Below are 18,673 nucleotides of genomic sequence, written 5' to 3' on the forward strand. Positions count from 1 at the left end.
AATTCAATAGAGAAGCCTTCAATATATAGCAATAATACACCATATTTGTTTGTATTTTTGCTTTTCTGAATCCCATGAGCACCTAACATACCTTTTAGACTATTTTGAAATAATTTTAAATGTAAATAATTTGGTAGGACTTTTTAAATCAATTGTTAACCCATGATTTGAGTGGCAGTCTCACTAATCAGGAAAACAGCATGAACAAGCGGTAAGTAAATACAAATCAAAATACATCAGGAAATAAATGTCTGAAAAAAACCTCCAGCAATGCACTAGGGAGTTCTCTGACTTCAAATCTGTGCAAATACAGATTGAACTTAAGATGTGTTGTTATTGGTTAAACAATTTTTAATGAAAAATAAAGACCTATGTGCTCTTAAATGGATAATTTATGTGCAATGTTATTGTCTCCCAAGGTTTAATTAAATGTTTGCCTTGTGGCTAATCAGCTACAATTAATAAATGAAGCCTATATTCGTGTCACTGATAGGGAATGTTAAAATGGCCTCCATTGTAATTTCAGTATCACTTTTGTGTCTAGTTGATAACAACAATCTATCTAATGTGTAAGAGGTTTGGTCCAAAATACTCATTACTGTTTATCTGCTGTGAGATAAGAATTAGGAGAAATGCAAAGCAGGCACCAAACTTGAAAGAATATAAGGAAGTTTATTAACAGACCTAAAAGAAGGGAGAAAAGAAAAAAAAAAAATTATACCACCTTCAGAACTCTCCTCCTCACCCCACCTTCCTCCCTTCTCCCACTGACAATGTAAAAAGACAACCCTTGAGATGTTCAGTCTGTTACCACTTCCATAATAACCTTGTTCAGTCCATTTAGAAAGAGAAGTCTCTTCTTGCTCATGCTATGAAAACAGTATCACAACGAGAAAGCCACCCACTTCCAAATATTGTTCAGTCCATTTAGGAAGAGGAGTCTCTCTGCCTGCGTGTGAGTCCCTTCCCCCGACTTGCAGCTTGTTCAAGGTCACACACAGATAGCAATTGGTTTTCCCACGTTCGAGGGTCCACTCTTGAAGTTTTTTGGGGTACAATTTTAAGGTTGAGCCGTTCAGAAACAAAAACAGAGGCCCTTCTCCTTCCCTGGGAGCAAAGGGTCTTCATCATCTTCATCGTTAGGACTATCTCTGGCAGCATCTCTAGGAACTGAGGTTTCTCCTTTCCCATCTGGAGCAAAAATCCTCATCTGGTTCATCTCTAGGGACTGAGGTTTTCTCCTTTCCTGTTTGGAGCAAAAGTCCTCACCAGGTTCATCTCTCCCTGTCCAAACTTCTCATGAAATTACAGCTGCGTCAGCATCTGCCTATCTCAGCGCAGGTGCTTTTGCTTACGAGCTGAACACTCCACCCCCCATATCTTCATGGAATTACAACGGGATCCTCTGATATATCATAGCTTCACAACAGAATTTCAGCTTTAAGCATCTCCTCTCTCTCTTCCCTCAGGTTTTCAGCTCTTCACAGCAATAAAAGGGTTAATCTCACCTCGGCCTTGCAGCTTTGCAGCTGGAATGTTGAATGTTTCTTATCGCAGTGGAGAGGGGGGAGAGCCGAGCCGCTCTGGCCGTCCACGGCAAGGCAGTGGGGGGGTTCCATGGCTGGAACAGGTCCATCGGCTCCAGGATGGCCGTGGCCCGGCCCGGCCTGGCCCAAGCAGAGCCTGGCCGGGCCCGGTGGCCCCCACACGGGGCCCACAGTCACCTGTCCCAGTGCCGGAAATGAGAGAGAGCTTGGGGGAGAGTTTGTCTATTCTTAAATGTGAATCACAGAGGTGGTCACAACTTTAAGTGGCTTAAAGAATTGTCCACATTCAAACTGGCCAGCTGATAGGTTCTATCAGGTCACAGAGGAAGCTGTAAGCACCTCTTAGCAAGGATATCCCTTCCGGGACTATGCTTGCTAACCTATGACAATGTATGAGACACTTTCACAAAATAATTTGGTAGGGACACTATGACAAAATTCCAGTAGTTTAATGCACAGGTTTATCACAATGCATAATTTCACATTCAGTTTGGAGGTAAGTACCCAGCAGTACTGGATGTGGAAGTGTATTCCTACAAAGTGCTTTTCACCCTGAAAGTTTCCAAAGTTCAATTTAAATACCTACTCTACCAGAAAAGGAGCAAATTTCTTAGCCTTATATTGTTAGATAAGAGTTTACACAGTGGCGCATAAACATCCATTAATCACCTGACCTACTGAACCCAAAGAATTTGAACTATCTCTGGCATGACACACCTAAATATTGTCTTAGACTATATAAGAACAACACATTATTTTCCTAGACGTGACCTTTCCATGCCTTTTCACTCTCCCTACTTTAAGTTATAAACCTCTATAGGTAAGCCTTTAAACTGTAGGTGAGCCTCTGCTGGGTATTCTCCCACCTGAACACATCTTATAAACGCTGGGCTAACAGAGAACAGGCCAAAGGCAACACTGGCTGTCACTGACAGTTTTCCAGAAGTCATCTAGAAAGAGAATTTTAGATCTACCGACCTCAAAAGACATCTGTTCTCCGTAGTTAGCATAATATTATTTGTTATTTATCATTTACAATGCACTAGTGCACAGAGGTCTCAGGGCTGGGCTCCATCACAAAATGGGATCTGTAAATAATTGCTGTTGCCTGTCTGTATCAGTGTTTTAGACGAGATGCAATCAATGGGTGTGACCAGAACTAGAAAACAATAGCGAAAGAAGAGTTTAATATCAATCAAGAACAAACAATCTTCACGGACCAAGTGCAAAACTTTGGAGTTTCAACTTACTGGGGAAAAAAATAATTTTTTTCTGCCAGCTGAATATGAGCATCTCTTGCTGGCAGACTTTCTTATTATCTCAAATCATTTTTTTCACCAATTTAAGCATAATTTTTCATACAAGGAACAGAACTGTACAGGATAATTCTACTGTCATCTCTTAAGTCATTCATTTTGATTGCACCTCCTTTGATTGAGTTAGATTCTCATTCAGCCACAAGTCACACCACATACAGAATCATGAAATTCACTCAGAGGAGTCTGAAAGGCTGTAAATACTGCTGCCTTCCATTAGGATAAAGAAAGGCATAATTAATTGCAGTACAGTAAGAATATTGGCTGCATATTTTGTCTCAGGAAATGAAAACTTATTTAAGAATAACTTATTTCTCTTGGGGTTGTAAAGACATCTTTATCTGTACATCACTGTTCTTTTACCCAGGCTTCCATTTATTACAGAATGAATACTGTACAAATTAATGGATTAGAACTATTTAGCTCAGCTCTCCATGAAAGAGCTTGTCCCAACATACACCAGAATAAACAGATAACCACACACTGAATACTGAAAATACAGTCAAGTTTTCTAAATGTGATTACAGTGGTTTTTTCTATTAGTTACTAATATCAGTTCTACACACAAAACATTTTTTAAAATGCTCTATAAGGATAAACAGTCATAAGCTAATTCTGATTACAATTTCCCATTCAGTTATGAAGGAGACCTTCAAACTCACTTGCCTGAGGCACTGAGAAGCTCCAGGTCTTTGACGCTCATGAAAGAAAGATAACAATCACTCTTCAGGGGAGAGAGATTTTATTATACATACCCCGTGGGTTTTTTTATCCTTTATCAAACTGCACCTTTGTGGGCCTTTAATTTCTTAATGGGTTGTTTATCCTTTCCCCCATAATTCATGATGATAAGCTAGATGTCACAGAGATATTGTTATGGTGATGAAAAAGTTGTACTGATGAGTTGAGTCAGTGATGTAGTTTGATTAACTTTTTATATAAATCTTTCTAGACAGCTTTCAAAAGAAGGCCAAACAAGTAAGTTGGCAATGTTACAAATGTTTCAGTAGGTGAAAATCCATCTGATGCAGACCTATAAAAGTACCTGAAATAAGTAAACAGAACCAGGAGGAGATATTGATGGGATAAATTTCGGTTTGTCATGACATAAAAAGTGCATGCTGGGGCACTTTTGTCTGTAATGCATATAGAATATAGGGCCTACAATGGCATGATATAAAGACTTAAGAGCATGAGTTTTGGAAAGCAGTTATTACTTGCAATTCCAACATTCTTGACTTAGTTTATTAGGTGCTCTCAGGCAAATGCCAAGAAAACGTTTGTACACTGGTTGTTACTTGGTAGCATGCTCAGTGTTGCCCCCCTCCAGTTCCCTGGTTTTGTATTTTTAACAATCTGGCCTTTCCTCCTTTTTTCCCTTCATACTCTTCTCCATGATACTTTAATTTGCACCAAGTCTCTTCCTCTTTTCCCCCTTCTAAAGTGAAGGACTGGGGACACTTCAGATTTGGGGTCTTTTTGTGTAGTGGACAGGTTGATAAGTAATAGGAAAATCAAAACTACCAGGGACCAAAGATGGACAGTTAGGCAGGAATGAAAACACTTATTTTTTTAATGAGCAGTACTCAAGTATTCAATATTCAGGAGTATCCTGATATGTTCTGGTAAGTTTCAGGCATTGCCACATTTAAGCACAGCAATTCCTTTTCCGTGTAACCATTAAAGGTGCACAAACATATTTCCTAAGGGTACCAGCTACTCATAATGATCAATACATTGTACTTTTTGCATCTCTAGGTTACATTTTTGAATATGCCAATGTCTGAAATCAATTTTTTTTCAAGAAAATTAGTTCTTCACACAGTTCTTGCAAAGAGTATCTGCTATGAAATATTATCCTTCCTTGGACATTATCATTGCTTACAGAATTGGGAGAAAACCTACTCTAATGATAGGAACAAAAAAGTGCTAGCAACTGAATTTTTTTTCCATGGACAGACATCCTTTCCCTTCAGGACTTGCAGGCCAAACATTTCTAGGCAAATTAAATTGGTGCTAAAACACAGCATTGTAATAGGAGCTGGTTTCATCCTTAACCACAGAAAGGCTACTGCCTCTTCATATTACTATGGAGATGTAGACTGCCTTTGATTCTCTGCTAAAGAGTGCTCTCTCTAACTTACATATTGTTTGGCATGCAAGATCCTTTGAACACATCTCCATAAAAAAAAAAAAAAAATTCTTACTTTGCTTCCAAGTCAAATGAATTATATATGTTTAACACAGGAGATGTAGCCATGGCGTAAATGTCTGCTTGTGAAGTACTTCAGATATCATTCCAGAATATTAAGAGTAATTTTAAATCTGCTGGTTTATCTTTTTTGTTTTTACAAGTTTTCTTTGTAAGTTTATGTACAGGATACAAATAATTGTGTCATTGAAGTGTTTAATTCAAAAAGCCAAATGTTAAGTCAAATGCTTTACTGAAGTCTAATTAAATTACATCAATAAGTGAAACCTGCAGCATCATTAAGAAAGCAAAGTCTGCTTGCCAGGCTTTATTTTTCTGCCAGGATATATAGATTTTTTAGCAGAAGCCCACAGTAATTGGAAATATCTTTCTTCTTTTAAATTATTTGCTAACTGAGTTAAAAATATTGTCTATCCTGTATTTTGGCTGATCAATGTCACATGGGTAAACTATTATTATCCCATTTATTCTTTTAAGGTATTAGAACAATACTAGCTTCATCCTCCTGAAAAAAGTCTTAGTGTTCCAAGAACTTTTGAATAAACATTGATTGATATGTTCATTCCAAAAGCTTTAATGGCAGTTTTCTTTCAGTAACTGAACCATTCTCCCTCATCATTTGAATAGAAAACAACTCTTCAATACTAACAACATAATTACATCAGCTGCCATCTTCCCAAATGCACAGAATAAATATGTATATCTTTAATATTTGGAGTTTGTCACTGATTAAGGTTAAAGCTCTCATCCTCATGTCTTAATAGGGTCTTCTTACTATTCAGATCATTTTCTGTATTCTATACTTGCAAAAGCCTTCCAATTTCCTCATTTTAACTCTGTTGACCACATGTATATTTCCCTCATAACCTTTTACTTGCCACAGTAATTTTCTAAAACCCCTGCCTTTCAGTGTACATGAATGACACCACATTCTTTCTTCAGTTTTGCAGATGTTTGCCTTATAAACCACCCTGGATTTTCAGCAAACATATTCCTCAGTTGTGGCATTATGGCTGAGTGGGTAACTGCACTACCATCCTTAAACCACTTCCAATTACTATTCTCCCACTTCAGATTAAATTTCTTCTCCCAACAGACTTACCATGTAATAGTGCTCACCTTTATAAAATTAGCCCTTTCAAAGGATTAAGTATATGTATATGGCTTGGACTTAATTCTGTTCGCACATAACAAATGTGATCAAATAATTATCAGTTATACCTAAGCTATGGCTAATTTTTAGTTCTGTGATCAATTCCTTTTCATCTGACAAGATGATGTCTAATATAGAATTCCTCTGTGTTGTATGCAACATTTTTTGAGTTAGGAAATTGACGTTTTAAATATTTTGAAATTCCAAGTACATTTTAACACTGGCAGCATGAGACCTTCAGCGTATGTCACTCAGATTGAAATTCACTCAGTACAGCAGTGCTTTCCCTATGTGTTGTAGGTGGGTAAGGCATAGGTCAGGCTGTTCTCTAGTGTGATTTGATATCAGCTAAGTACCCTGTCAGCTTCTGACTTATCCACTAGAACATTGACCCATAAACATTCACGATCCTTTGTTTCCGATTGCCATCAACTCAGAAACGGGTAATGCCATTTTTGAAGTGCTTTCTGTCCACTTGATCCTTCCAAAACAGATTATAGCAATTGATTCTGACATTCCAGTTTTCCAAACAGTTGTAGCAATAAAAACTAGGTCAAATCTGTGCTAAAAAAATGATCTCCTGCTGGTGTCAAGTTTCCAACACAAAAACAGAAGTCACTGAAAAATCTCTGTTCTTTATATTCTCTAACATCCCAGTTGGGTTTCTCGTATAGTTTTCATTTGTGCTTAGCAAAAGCTTGTTGATTCCTTCTCAATATTTCTATTTCTGACCAGCCCTCAGACACCCTAGCAGGCCAGCCCCTTAGAACAGCTCCTTTGTGACAGTAAATTAAGCAGCAGGTTCTCATCAACAGAAAGCGAGGACATTTTCAACAAACCAAATGCCTTCATGTTATGTCACTTACTCAGAGATTCAGTCTAATATTTTTTCTACGTGCTCTTTCCCCTTACTCAGAAGTCCTGAAGGATGTCAGAGAGGAGAAGAAATCCTGGAAGGATGGAGGGTAACAAAGATGATTAAGGGACTGGCGCATCTGTCTTACAAGTAAAGGCTGAGGGAGCTGGGCCTGTTCAGTCTTGAGAGGAGATGAATGAGAAGGGACCTCATGAAGGTCTGTCAGTATCTGCAGGAGGGATGCCAAGAGGATGGATCCAGGCTCTTCTCAGTGGTGCTGAGCAATAAGACAAGAGGAATGGGCAGAAAGTGATGCACAGGAAGTTTCACCTGAACACAAGGAATAACTTCTTTACTATGCAGTGACCACACACTGTAACAGATTGGCCAGAGAGATTGTGGCCTCCCTCACTGAGATATTCATGGACCATCTGGGCACAGTCTAGTGCCAGGTGCTCTGGGACAACCCTGCTTAAGCAGGGAGGTTGGACCAGATGACCCACTGTGGTCCCCTCCAACCCTAACCATCCTATTATTCTGTGAAAGAAGAAAACCTGCTCAGTGCAGGTGTCTATTTATCATCAGAGAGATTGCCCACACTTCCTTAGGTATCCATACGATCCTGGCTCTTTGGTTGCCAGCTTCAGAAACTCGCTCAGCTTTGAGGGATGCTCCCGTTTGAGGCAGCTCGTTCAGAGCTCACCTGAGCTCCTGGAAAGCACACCAACACCTTGTGCCCATTTCTCCCAGCCCCCGTGTTTCCCAGGGTCTAACCCGGCGTCAGCGGCTCCCCAAGCCCGGCGGGAAGGGCTGGGATGCTGCCTGACGGCTCCCGGGAGCCCGGCCCTCAGCGCCGCCCGGCCGCAGCGCCGCCCGCCCCCGTCGCCATGGCGAGGCCGCGGCGTCCCGTGAGGGCCGGGCCGGCGGAGCGCTCCTGCAGCGGCCGCGCCATGAGCCCAGGTCTGTTCCCCGGGGAACTCCGGCTGATGGGGGTTACATTTTATTGGTACCGGAGCCAAGGGTCAGGGTATGTAGCAGGACAGGTGAAGACAAAAGCTGAAGTGTCCCTGGGCGGTGGCTGGTGACCGCCAGGCAGCAGCGGAGGGCGGCTGTATTCCCAGAGCCGCAGGGACGGAGGGCATTCACGATACGGGTCAGGCTAGGGCCGCGGCCTCGTCCAGGTTACTTGGAACAAATAGCATCTCTCATGCTGGCTGTTGATTTCAAAAAATTATTGCTCATTTTTATTTTTTTAATCAATTTACTCTCTTACTTTCAGTGTAATAAAGCAGCGTGCCAGTAAGTCTGTCCTGTCACATTCTGGTGTCCTTTTAGCTTACGAGGTGCCGGGTTGCAGCAGATATGCCCACAAAGACATCCATGTGTCGAGGCCATTCCTGCTTCCTCACCTCCTTCCCTCCTTGGGAAATCCTCAGCCTCCAGTTAATACCTCGGAAAAACGTGTGGGAAGAGCTAAGAGGCAGCCAACAGGTTTCCCAAAAGGTGCCGGGAAAGGCACCATTGCAATCAGCTGGTGTTTTACCTTTGGCTTCAGTGCACCTTGGAGCGATTCCAGTCCATGGGAAGATTCCCTCCATCATGGGATTAAGTTGAGCACTTCTTGAGAAACAAACTGCACCCCCTCATCTTTCACTGAATTTTGTGGATGTTTGATTAAGTAAATGAGACGTGGCTTGGGCTTTATAATAAAGGAGCAAAATGTAAAGTGGTCTTTAAATGACCAGCAACGAAATTTACATGACTGAAATAGCATGGGTTTCAGAAGGATGTGTTGCTGGTGCCTTCTGTCATGTGTCTGTGGTTGTAATTTACCTGTAAGAATGACAGTTACCTTGGAAATGAGGGAAATACACCCTCCATTTCACTCTGAAAGCAACCTCCCAAGTCTAAAGTAAAAGTTCGGTTGGCATTATTAAGGAGCAGTTTAGGAGGTTTTTTCTCTCCCAAGCTTTGAGTTTGAAATAGGAGCCAGGACAGTATTTTAGTACCTGTGAGGCAGGAACATACTAAGAAAAATGTCTGTGTATGTGCCTCATGTGAGACCTGTGTGCATGACAGCCTCTTTTCCCATAGACTTTTGTGTATTGGCAATGTGGAGCGTGTGAGCCAGCAAGGAGCTATTGTGTGCTCCAGCCAGGTGCCATGAGACAGTCCCCAAATTACAGCTCCCCATCAATAGCTTTCCATGGCTGCAGAGGCTCTGTGGGGGTCTCTTTTCAGGTGCTTCCCCTCCTTTTTCTGCTCCATAGCTGCAGTCAGCCCTGCTGCCTTGCCAAATTCATCAGTTGCCAGTAAGGCACGGCTGTTTTCATTTTCCCACTTAATACCTAAAAACAAAAGCTTTGCATCTTCTCTGGGCTTCAATATTGTTGTTCCAAAGTTCAATTACTATTTCCCACTGAATAGCATCTTCCTGAAAAGGAGTTTTCCTTTTGATAAAGTTTTTATATACAAACCTGTCATTCTCTGTGAGAAGTGCAATCTTTTGTAGTGATGAATTACCCATATTTTTTTATTTTCCAGGACACACTTCTGTTAAATGTTGCTGCCTCTAATTGCAGATCAGTTTATTTATAAATAATATCTTTTTTCTTTCTGTAAAAAATGTTATCATTAGTACGAGTCCCCAAAAGAATGACTTAGGAGAAATATCCTATCCTGTCATCTTTTCAAACTATAATTCTCCTTATTATTCAGTTCAAAGTAACACAATTTTAAAAATTACTTCACTATAACCACAGCAAAATACTGCATCAATGAAGTGGCTTTTGATCCCAGAAAGGCTAAAATATAAAATATCTGTTAGTCTGATGCTAATCATTCAGTAACAAATTGATTAATATCAAATACTTATTTCCCAAAAACGAAATTTCCTTTCACTAAATGTAGCAAATAGTTAAATTCTTTCCCCCCTCTTATTATATTCTGTTTTTCCATCCCTATTAAAAGTTTATGCCTTCAGGCCTACCAGCAGGGCATGCAATACCTACATTAAACCAAATTTAAAAGTAAGGGTGCTCCTGCTGCTAACGTCCTCAGATCACAGACATGCAAAATGAAGGAACTGGCAGCTGAAACTTTAATGGTAGGAAGTGTAGACTGAATACTTGGGGAAAAAACACAGTAGCTCTATATGACAAAAAAGTCCTATTAGCATTTATGTATTTCAAAATGACAAGCTAGACGATTTTACATAACTGTGGGGCTTTTGGCTTTTGTTTTAAGTAAAATCCTGTGTTGTAAGTATAGCATTACTTACATTTTTTCCTTCAAACGATTGTTTCTATTTTAATTATGTAGGATTTTGAACATTAAAACAGTGCTTTTCATACTGTATATCCCATCATTTGTCCACGTTGTGTATTAATTTGTTATCAATACTTGAACCTAGATAGCTCAAGGAAGCACAGGGAATCCCATGCAGGTATGGTTCCTGAATCAGCTGTCCCTATGGAAATCAAAAGCACCTCAGCGAAAGAGAGAAAACCATGGAAAGTTAGATAATGACCATTCCTTTGTGTTATGTCCTACTGAAGTAGGGCTGTGATTTTTGTGGAACTGGAGTTGGGTCTTAATGCACTGGAAATAACAGAGAGTGGGCTGGGAAGCAGCACAAGAAGGAAAAAAAACTGCATTGCTGTGAAGGGGTTGTTTCAAGTAATGTTGGTTTTGTTTGTTTGTTTTAGTTAAATTGAATGTGTTGCCTCAAGCAGTCCTCCAAAGCCCAGGGGAACATCCCAAGTTCATAGAGCAGGCTCTTTGCCCCCCGTTAGACTTTGCAAGGTAGGTACCTCTTCTCTTTCAAAGCATCATTTTTGCTGTGAACAACTTCAATCAGCTGTGCCGAGGTGACAAATAATATTTGCTCTTTTGCAATATTTAAAACTACAAAAATCAGAGGCAAGGAAATTCTCTCTTAGGAAAGTTCTACAATTAAAAGGCAGAAAAAAAGAAGGTGTCCATTGGATTAAAATGGATTTCTCTTTAATAACTGCGTGATTTAAAATTAAATAGGAGCCAACTTACAGAAGTGGACTCTTTTTATACACTTTATGAAGAACAGTGAGTCATTATGGAAACACTGGAGAAATAAGGATAAAACAGCTTAGAAAAAGCAAGTGACAACTTCTGGAGGAAAAGAAACCGGGTCTTTTAGCAAGTGCCATCCTCACCTCAATTCTGTATAAAAAAACAATGTCTATTCCAAGTCACAGTCTCTTTTCGCCACATTGATTAATTAATGAATTAATTTTTATGTTTTTAATTCTCATTGCATATAGGAAGCCATAATGATTTTGTTGAGCTGATGGCATTTCCTAGTGTATTTTTTCCTAAGTATCACCTGCCTGTCTTTTCTGTATTATGGCTACATTAACAACATTGATAATAACAGCCAGGATGAGAGGAGTATTTGTTATTCTTAGTAAGCTAAATGCTTTATGATGGATGACAATGTTTGTAGTTGCATCAGTCCAAAACTGGTTATTACAGAACTTTTGTAAAGAGCAATTAGTTTGCAAGTTTTTGCTTATGATTTTTCCCCTTGACTGTAGTTTTCTTTATGTTTGAGGGGGTTACCAATCAGAAGTCAGAAATGTATACTTTGCCTATAAGGCAGGTGGCATTTTAAATTGTATGATTCTAAGGGCTTTCCCCCTGATTTTTCAAATTTTTTTTTTTTATTTATTAAAATACCTTTGTAAGGATAATGGAAATGCATCAGTCTTTCCTTTGTTTCATTTTGAGGTGGTTTCTAACTGCAGTGAGGATTAAATTGCAGCAAGCTGATAGGAATTTGCCTGTTGTAGTTCACTGTTTCAGTCTGGGGTTTTTGACTTTCTCTCCATTCTTCCAAATATCTTCCTAAATTGTAATTACTTTGCTGTGAAAATTTTGATATTGAATACATTTTGGTGTTGATTATAAGGGAATTTTTATGGCAATATCCATAAGGTGTACATTTAGCCAGATCAGCAGCAACTCCTATGGCTTAAGTGCAGCCTGGAAGCACAAGCCTGGTGCCACTCAGCAGCAGCAAATTCTGGAACAAATTTAAAGGCACTATTTGTGAGGGAAGTTTTCACTGTTACATTATTTTAAATACAGATATGTCAAAATATCTCTGCTTTGCTTAGCTATTTTGTTTTCATTTAAATGAACTTCATGAAGTGTCTTTGGTATTCTCAGAGCAATACGGAGCCTGACGCTTATATTAGCTAACATTATGAAAAGAGTTTACTCTCATCACTGTAATGAAAGACAGCAGTGTAATACAGACAGAGGAAGAGCAAAGTAATAGATTTATGTGGAACACTAATGCTGAATTTCTTTTATCTTTGAGTGATTAACCAGACAATTTTTATGCTCTTTCTCCGAAGAGTAAAAATAAATTCACATTACTTTTATAAAGATAACATCCTCTACAGCCAGGATATCAGATTCTATTTACATACACTTTATGGTCAGTAAGTGCATATTACCCTTTCCAGGCATCTCGTGTGTATCAGAGTGGAGATGCAAAGATATGATGGCTGAAGTGAAAGGTGAAATGATGCACAGTTCAAATTTTAAACTTAGATCCATGCATCCTGAAATTTGTGGACCACCTTTTGCACTGTGCTGCATTTGAGCTGGATTTGGGAATTCTTTTGTTGATTTGATTTTGTTTTTAATTTTGAAGAAGCTAAATATGAAATAAATTGGACCACTCTGGTCCATACTGATAATACAAAAATGTAATGGTCTGGTTTAGGAAACAGTTTAGATATGGATAGCTTAATCAATTATTATTGATTTAGCTGATACACAGTTTCTTCTAGTTTAGACAGAAATATCAGATAACCAGATCCCTGAAAGCTAATACCACCTCTGTTTTCTTTTATAAATAAAGATTTGAAATAGCTACTGAAAAAATTTGAAAATAAATTTGAAAAAAAAATTTGAAATAGCTAGACCAAAAAATTAAAAAGATATTTGTATGTGCTTATAGAATGTCTGATACATTACTTTGTCAATATTTCAGTATTTAGCTCTACTTGGCAATGATAATATATTATACATGCTGCAGAAGTCTATGTTAGCACCTTACAGTGTTTCTTTTAATTTTTTTCATTTAAATTTAGGATTCATTTGATCAAAGACAAAGATGCCACAGATGATTATTTGGCAAAGAATATCAAAGGGGTGTCAAAACAAGAAGCTGCTGCGTAAGTTGGCTTTTTCGAGGCATTTTAACATCCATAAGTTTATTGTTTCCTTTGTTTCTAGTCATCATAGTCATTTAAATTTAAAGTTCCCTAGGCCCTACCCTTTTTAGTGGAACTTGGCATTTAAAAATTGAAGTTGATATTAAATAATGATGGTTCATTTCTCCTGATGTTAAATATATCAAAGCATTTATCTCCTTGCTTTTACTAATTTGTATATTTACCAATTAGATCAGATTTGTAACATTATTGTTAAGATTGTGTCAGTAATTATTATATTGTGCTGCCTTTTTTTTTCCTTTCTCTTTTTTTTTCTGAGCCTTTGTGAAATACCTCCTTTGGGGTGGGAGCTTAGTGTACCGACATACACATTCTTGTAATTTTGAGTTACTATTTAGCCAAGCCCAAGTGCTGACTTCTGTGGTGAAGCATTTAATACCCCATTAGTTATTTAAAAACCCAGTGAATGAAAGAAATCTAGATAACTTTTGATTTCTTACAGCTGAGGTATTTACATTTAGAAGTTACAAGAGACTATGACTGACTTATTCTTCTGGAGTCTTTCAACAGATCTGGGGTTCAGCACCATCAAAATTAATGAAAGAATTCGAACAAACTGAATTGCTGGTTGCTTAAGTGAGCTGATTTATTTATTTCAATATTTAAATAATAAAAGGATGCATATACAAGGGCTCTAGGCACCTTAACAATGAATATTGCAACATCACCCTTGCAGCATAAAAACATTCTATCAGTCAGACAGCAATTCCACCAGCTAGTTTCTTGCAAAACAGGCTTCTTTTCTCCTTCCTAGCCTAAGAATGTGCCTACAAACCTTCCCTAAAAATTTCCTCGTTGAAATCTAGACAATTACTAGAAGTATCAGACCTCGGGGAGCAAGCACAGAACTAAGTACCTTCCCTTACTGTCACCCTGGTTGGGTGCCAGCTGTGGCTGCTCTACTCATTACACTCCAACAATTGTCACAAGCTGGGTTGCCTTCCCGGGGAGCTGTTTCAGTCATCAGCCCCAGTGGACTTCCACACACCATGCCAGGGACACAAGTGTTCTCTCTGAGGTGATTACACAGGAAATCACCGCTATTTTAGGAAGGCCTTGGGGCTTCAAAGTGCATTTTCCAGCTCTGATTTGATCAGGTCAACTTTTCACTGCTATTTAAAAAACCAAACAAAACCACAAACAAAAAAAAAAACGCAAAAAACCCTCCTAAATGATGTTTTTATATCCAAACCCTGAGTCTGGACACTGTGGAAAAGGAAACCAGCAAGGACATCACAATGAAGCAGGAATTTTATCATCTGTTCTGCAATACCTAGACAAAGTGGAGTTCCCTTACCGTTTTGTAAGAGGCTGTTTTTCCAAAGTTACCAAAGCCTCTTAGAAGATTAAACTGAAATATCATATGTATGATTATTTCCATGGAGATTTTTAAAGTACCTATTTTAAAAGGTTACATTCATGTTCTGTGCATTTAATTCTTCTTGGAATTTTAGCTTTTGATAATAGATCAGCAGTTACGAAGTTTCTCTCTCTAGATATAATTTACTAATGCTCTTCCATAACCTTGACAAAATCATTTGAGAGCAAACAAAAGGTAACAAACTAACTACACAGTTATATTAGTACTATGCTAATCTAGTTAGGAAAAACTAAATGCATCAAATGTAATTTAAAACCAATTTATAAAGTAAGGCAATGCCATGTCTGTAAATGATCTTAGTGAACTCAGTGTAATTCTTGGTCTGTGTCAGCAGACAACGGGTGTTATTATTTTAAAAATAGGAGAGATGGCTTATAATATGCTGTGCAGTTTTTCTATATTATTTCCATTTCAGAAGTAAATTATTACACTTCTTTGTAAAGGGACTGAATTTCCTTCCTCTGACACATAAATATCTGTACTTTTGTTTAATATGGAGGTTCACTTGATATGCCAGTGATTATTTCATCAATACAAATTCCTCTAGCCACACTCCTGCTTAATATTAAACACGCTTTTTAAAAAGTGTGTGTTAGGCAAACAACAAGTTTATTATCTTCTAAATAAAGGAAAGTATAGGTAGTATTACATTTAGGGAAAAAAGCAACATTCTTTCAAACTTTTCCCTAAAATTCTATCCTTCACAATATTCCTTAAAATTGAGATGTGCTATTGAAGGAAAAAGATTGCAGTTATTCTTGTATTGTATAATGTTGTATTGTGTTCCAAACTACAGGAAAAGAGAAGAATTCCACTAAGTGTGTTCATGATATCATCTCTTTTTTTTCCTGTGGAAAAATTAGATGTTTTTCATTCTTTTTTCTTTGTAATAATTTTTTGTCCCAGGTTGATATGACAGAAGAGGGAGAAAAAATAGTGCTTAAGAGAGATAGTACTTTAATGATATTAAAACAGTATATTGCTTTGTTTTTTCATTGATTTTGTTTTGCTTCCTTCTCAAAGACTTTAATTTGAAATAAGAAGTGAAGGTGGTGCAAGGATCTGGAAATGGAAAAAAAGTAAAACTTCCATTAATGCAGAACGTGAGTGCTTTCTTGCCACAGAAATAGGCTTTTGTATGATGAGGTTGGCTGACTCCAGTGGCCTTCAGTGTGCTTTCCCTGCAACTTTCTGTTCTTAGTCCTGACTCACCAAGTCATTAACAGCTCAAAATCAGATTGCAGTAAAAATTAAAAATAGTTCTTTTGACTGAACTAAGAGTCAAGAAGTTCATGATGAACTGTGAAGTAAAGCATTTTTCAAGAGATTGATTCCAGGATTGAGTCTTCAAATGAGTTTAGAGCCTAAAATGGGCCAGAATTTGAAATTGTCATTCTTGTTTCCTGATCTTTTTGTCAGGGCCAGAAAGATCAAGTAACAGTTCTCTCTTCTTCATACAAATGAAAATTGTCCAAAGAGGACCATGTCATCAAAAAAGAGTTGAAGACTAGAAAGAGCCTTTGAAATGTATTTGATGAGAGGAACAGCTTTGCTTAGCTGTGACCAAAAAAAAAAATTACATTAGTGATGTTACTACATGTATTTTAAATACATTTGAGTTGAGTGGTGGAGTTCTACTGTCCTCAAGACTGTGGTGGGCAAGTGAAATCCAAATTATTATACAGAGATGGTAAAGGCTTACCTAGGTATGCAGAAAATTTGTATTTGTGTTTCCTGTCTCATGAGCAGTGGATCAGTGTGCTGTGGAAAGCTTGCTTGATAAATCTGTGTCAGTAAAGACAGGCTCTGAGATGACTATTTTCAGGCAGGAGACAAGATTCTCTGACACGCATTCTGTCGGATGTTTTGGAGATACAGTGGGCTGTTCTGCTTAGAATTCTCCAATGGCTGCCCCACTTTAAGATTAGCTGGAACAGAAAAAGGTAAAGGCTTTAATTCTCAGGTGGGCTGTGTTCTCCAGAGCAGTTGTTGGCCATCTCTGCCAATACTGGGAAGATGAATCATTAAACTACTTTGCAGATTGTAGACTGCAAAATGGAACATAAAATTTCTGCTCTAGCAGTGATGACTGATGAATATAGTGAAGTATAGCTTTTGTAAACTCCCTGCAAAAAGAGCAAAGGGGCTTTCACCCAGGTTTAACTGATCCAGGTTAATAAGCCCAGTTGTGTGATTAGTTGAGCCCCATCTTTTAGGATCCAGACAAGTGCTTTAGAATAAAGTGGATTATACTTTGGAAACACCTATTTCTCTCCATTGCTTAAAGAGAGATTGTACGGTGACGAGCTCAGATGTAGGCACATACATTTACCACTCAATCCCACACTGCAGAACTGTAGGTTTTTGAAAGCTGTAAAAAGGATGAAGTAGAAGTCTTAGAAACTAATTCCTGAGGCAGCATTTTTACAGGAAGCTGTCAAGTTCAGAACAGAAGTGGCCCAGGATCCATTTTAAATCTTCTGCCATCTGATAAAAGATTATTTTTCCATTCTTCAGTCAGAGACAAATTATTTACTGCCCTCCCCAAGTTTCTGCTCTTTTCAGTGTCAGCATCAGATAGGTAGAGTTAAGGAAAAAAAGATGGGGGAAAATTTATGAGGGACTAAGTGCTAGATGAGTTTGTGGAAATAAATTGTTTCTTTCCTACATCAGTACGTCTTCTACCAGTCGATCTCTGAATACTCAGCCCTATCTGTCCTCCAGGACTAAAGAGGGAGAAACTTCCTTACCTGACTAGAGGCTGGGATGATCTGGAGAGCTCCCTGAAGGAGAAAAATGGGGTTTGTGGGCTGATGGAGAGGAGAAGACCTAGTATGAAGAGTGTTTTGCTCTTTATTTTCATCCTAGCCACGATGGACTAGTAAACCCTATTATTAGACTGAGATCTTTCTGACCTTGTCCTTTGTTTGTAAGTTATTTAAATCATGAGAGTTTCAGTACTCAGTTTTTGATTTATTTGCTTCTTTATCAGTCTGTATTCTGGTCTTTTGCATTGGTGGACCAGTGCTTTGAGGAAGCTGAACACAAATAGCTGGTTGGGGATTTGATTAACCCATGCCTTTAGTAGCTGTCACCTCTACCACATAAATTAGTAAGGTGACTTCTTATGTTACTCAAAAAATAGATGGGGACCTTTTTTCACTGACATCATATTGCCATGTTTTCTTTTTCCCAATCTGGAATCTCTACTGGGGCTTCCCAATTTGAAGGGGCTTAATTTAGGTGTGGGGATTTTGTATTGTAAGGTGGATTTGACCATTTCTGTGTTATTAAGTGAGGTTCTCAAGGGACAGAAGAGGGGCACTGCCAAGAATAAGGGTAAGGAGAAATATCTTGTTGATATGGGATAAAGGCAAGGAAGGAGGAGGTAGAGCTGCTATTACTAGCAAGCTTGCAGAAGGAAATTTGGGATGCAGACAGATAAAATGTAGGTGCAGATTCTGCTTTTCCCTTGTATTTCAGCCCTTGATTGCACAGTATTTGTTTCCAGTGATGCACTGCTGCGAGCTGCTTCCATTTCTTCTGCATACAATGCTATGAAGACAGAGGGAGGGAGGCGAGCTCAAGGCAGCTGAAGAAGGACGTAGCAGCAAACAGAGAAAGAAGTAAACTTCCTTCCCTTTCATGTTCAGTCCTAGCAAGATTTTGCTGTTCTTCCTGATGTCAGTCTTTGGATAGGACCTGTAAGCACCTTATAGCCTGCTTTGTTCACATTACTCTGGTTGAAAACTGGTGCAATGTTGTGTAAACTCATTTACATTTTATGAGCGTATTTCTTCACTTTTAGATACTAAGAACTATGGAAAAGGGTGAATCAGAACCAAAGAAATCTATCCTTTCATGGTAAAAGAAATTTTAAATTAAGGCTTTCTGTCCCAAACTCCCTGCTGGTTGTGGAAA

At 38.5% G+C, this 18,673-nt stretch overlaps 1 protein-coding gene across 1 annotated transcript in view; it reads left to right on the plus strand.

Moving 5' to 3' along the window:
• Positions 1 to 7,976: 7,976 nt before the first annotated feature.
• TTC29 (tetratricopeptide repeat domain 29) overlaps positions 7,977 to 18,673 on the plus strand; it is a 117,604-nt gene continuing 106,907 nt past the window's right edge. Inside the window, exons 1-3 of the mRNA XM_010411999.4 lie at positions 7,977 to 8,044; positions 10,792 to 10,888; positions 13,228 to 13,311. Of these exons, the coding sequence (XP_010410301.1) occupies positions 8,035 to 8,044; positions 10,792 to 10,888; positions 13,228 to 13,311 (191 nt within the window). The 5' untranslated portion in view covers positions 7,977 to 8,034. The remainder of the gene's footprint in view (positions 8,045 to 10,791; positions 10,889 to 13,227; positions 13,312 to 18,673) is intronic.

The sequence above is a fragment of the Corvus cornix genome, chromosome 4, assembly GCF_000738735.6.
Source record: "Corvus cornix cornix isolate S_Up_H32 chromosome 4, ASM73873v5, whole genome shotgun sequence".
In the NCBI taxonomy this organism is placed as follows: Eukaryota; Metazoa; Chordata; class Aves; order Passeriformes; family Corvidae; genus Corvus; species Corvus cornix.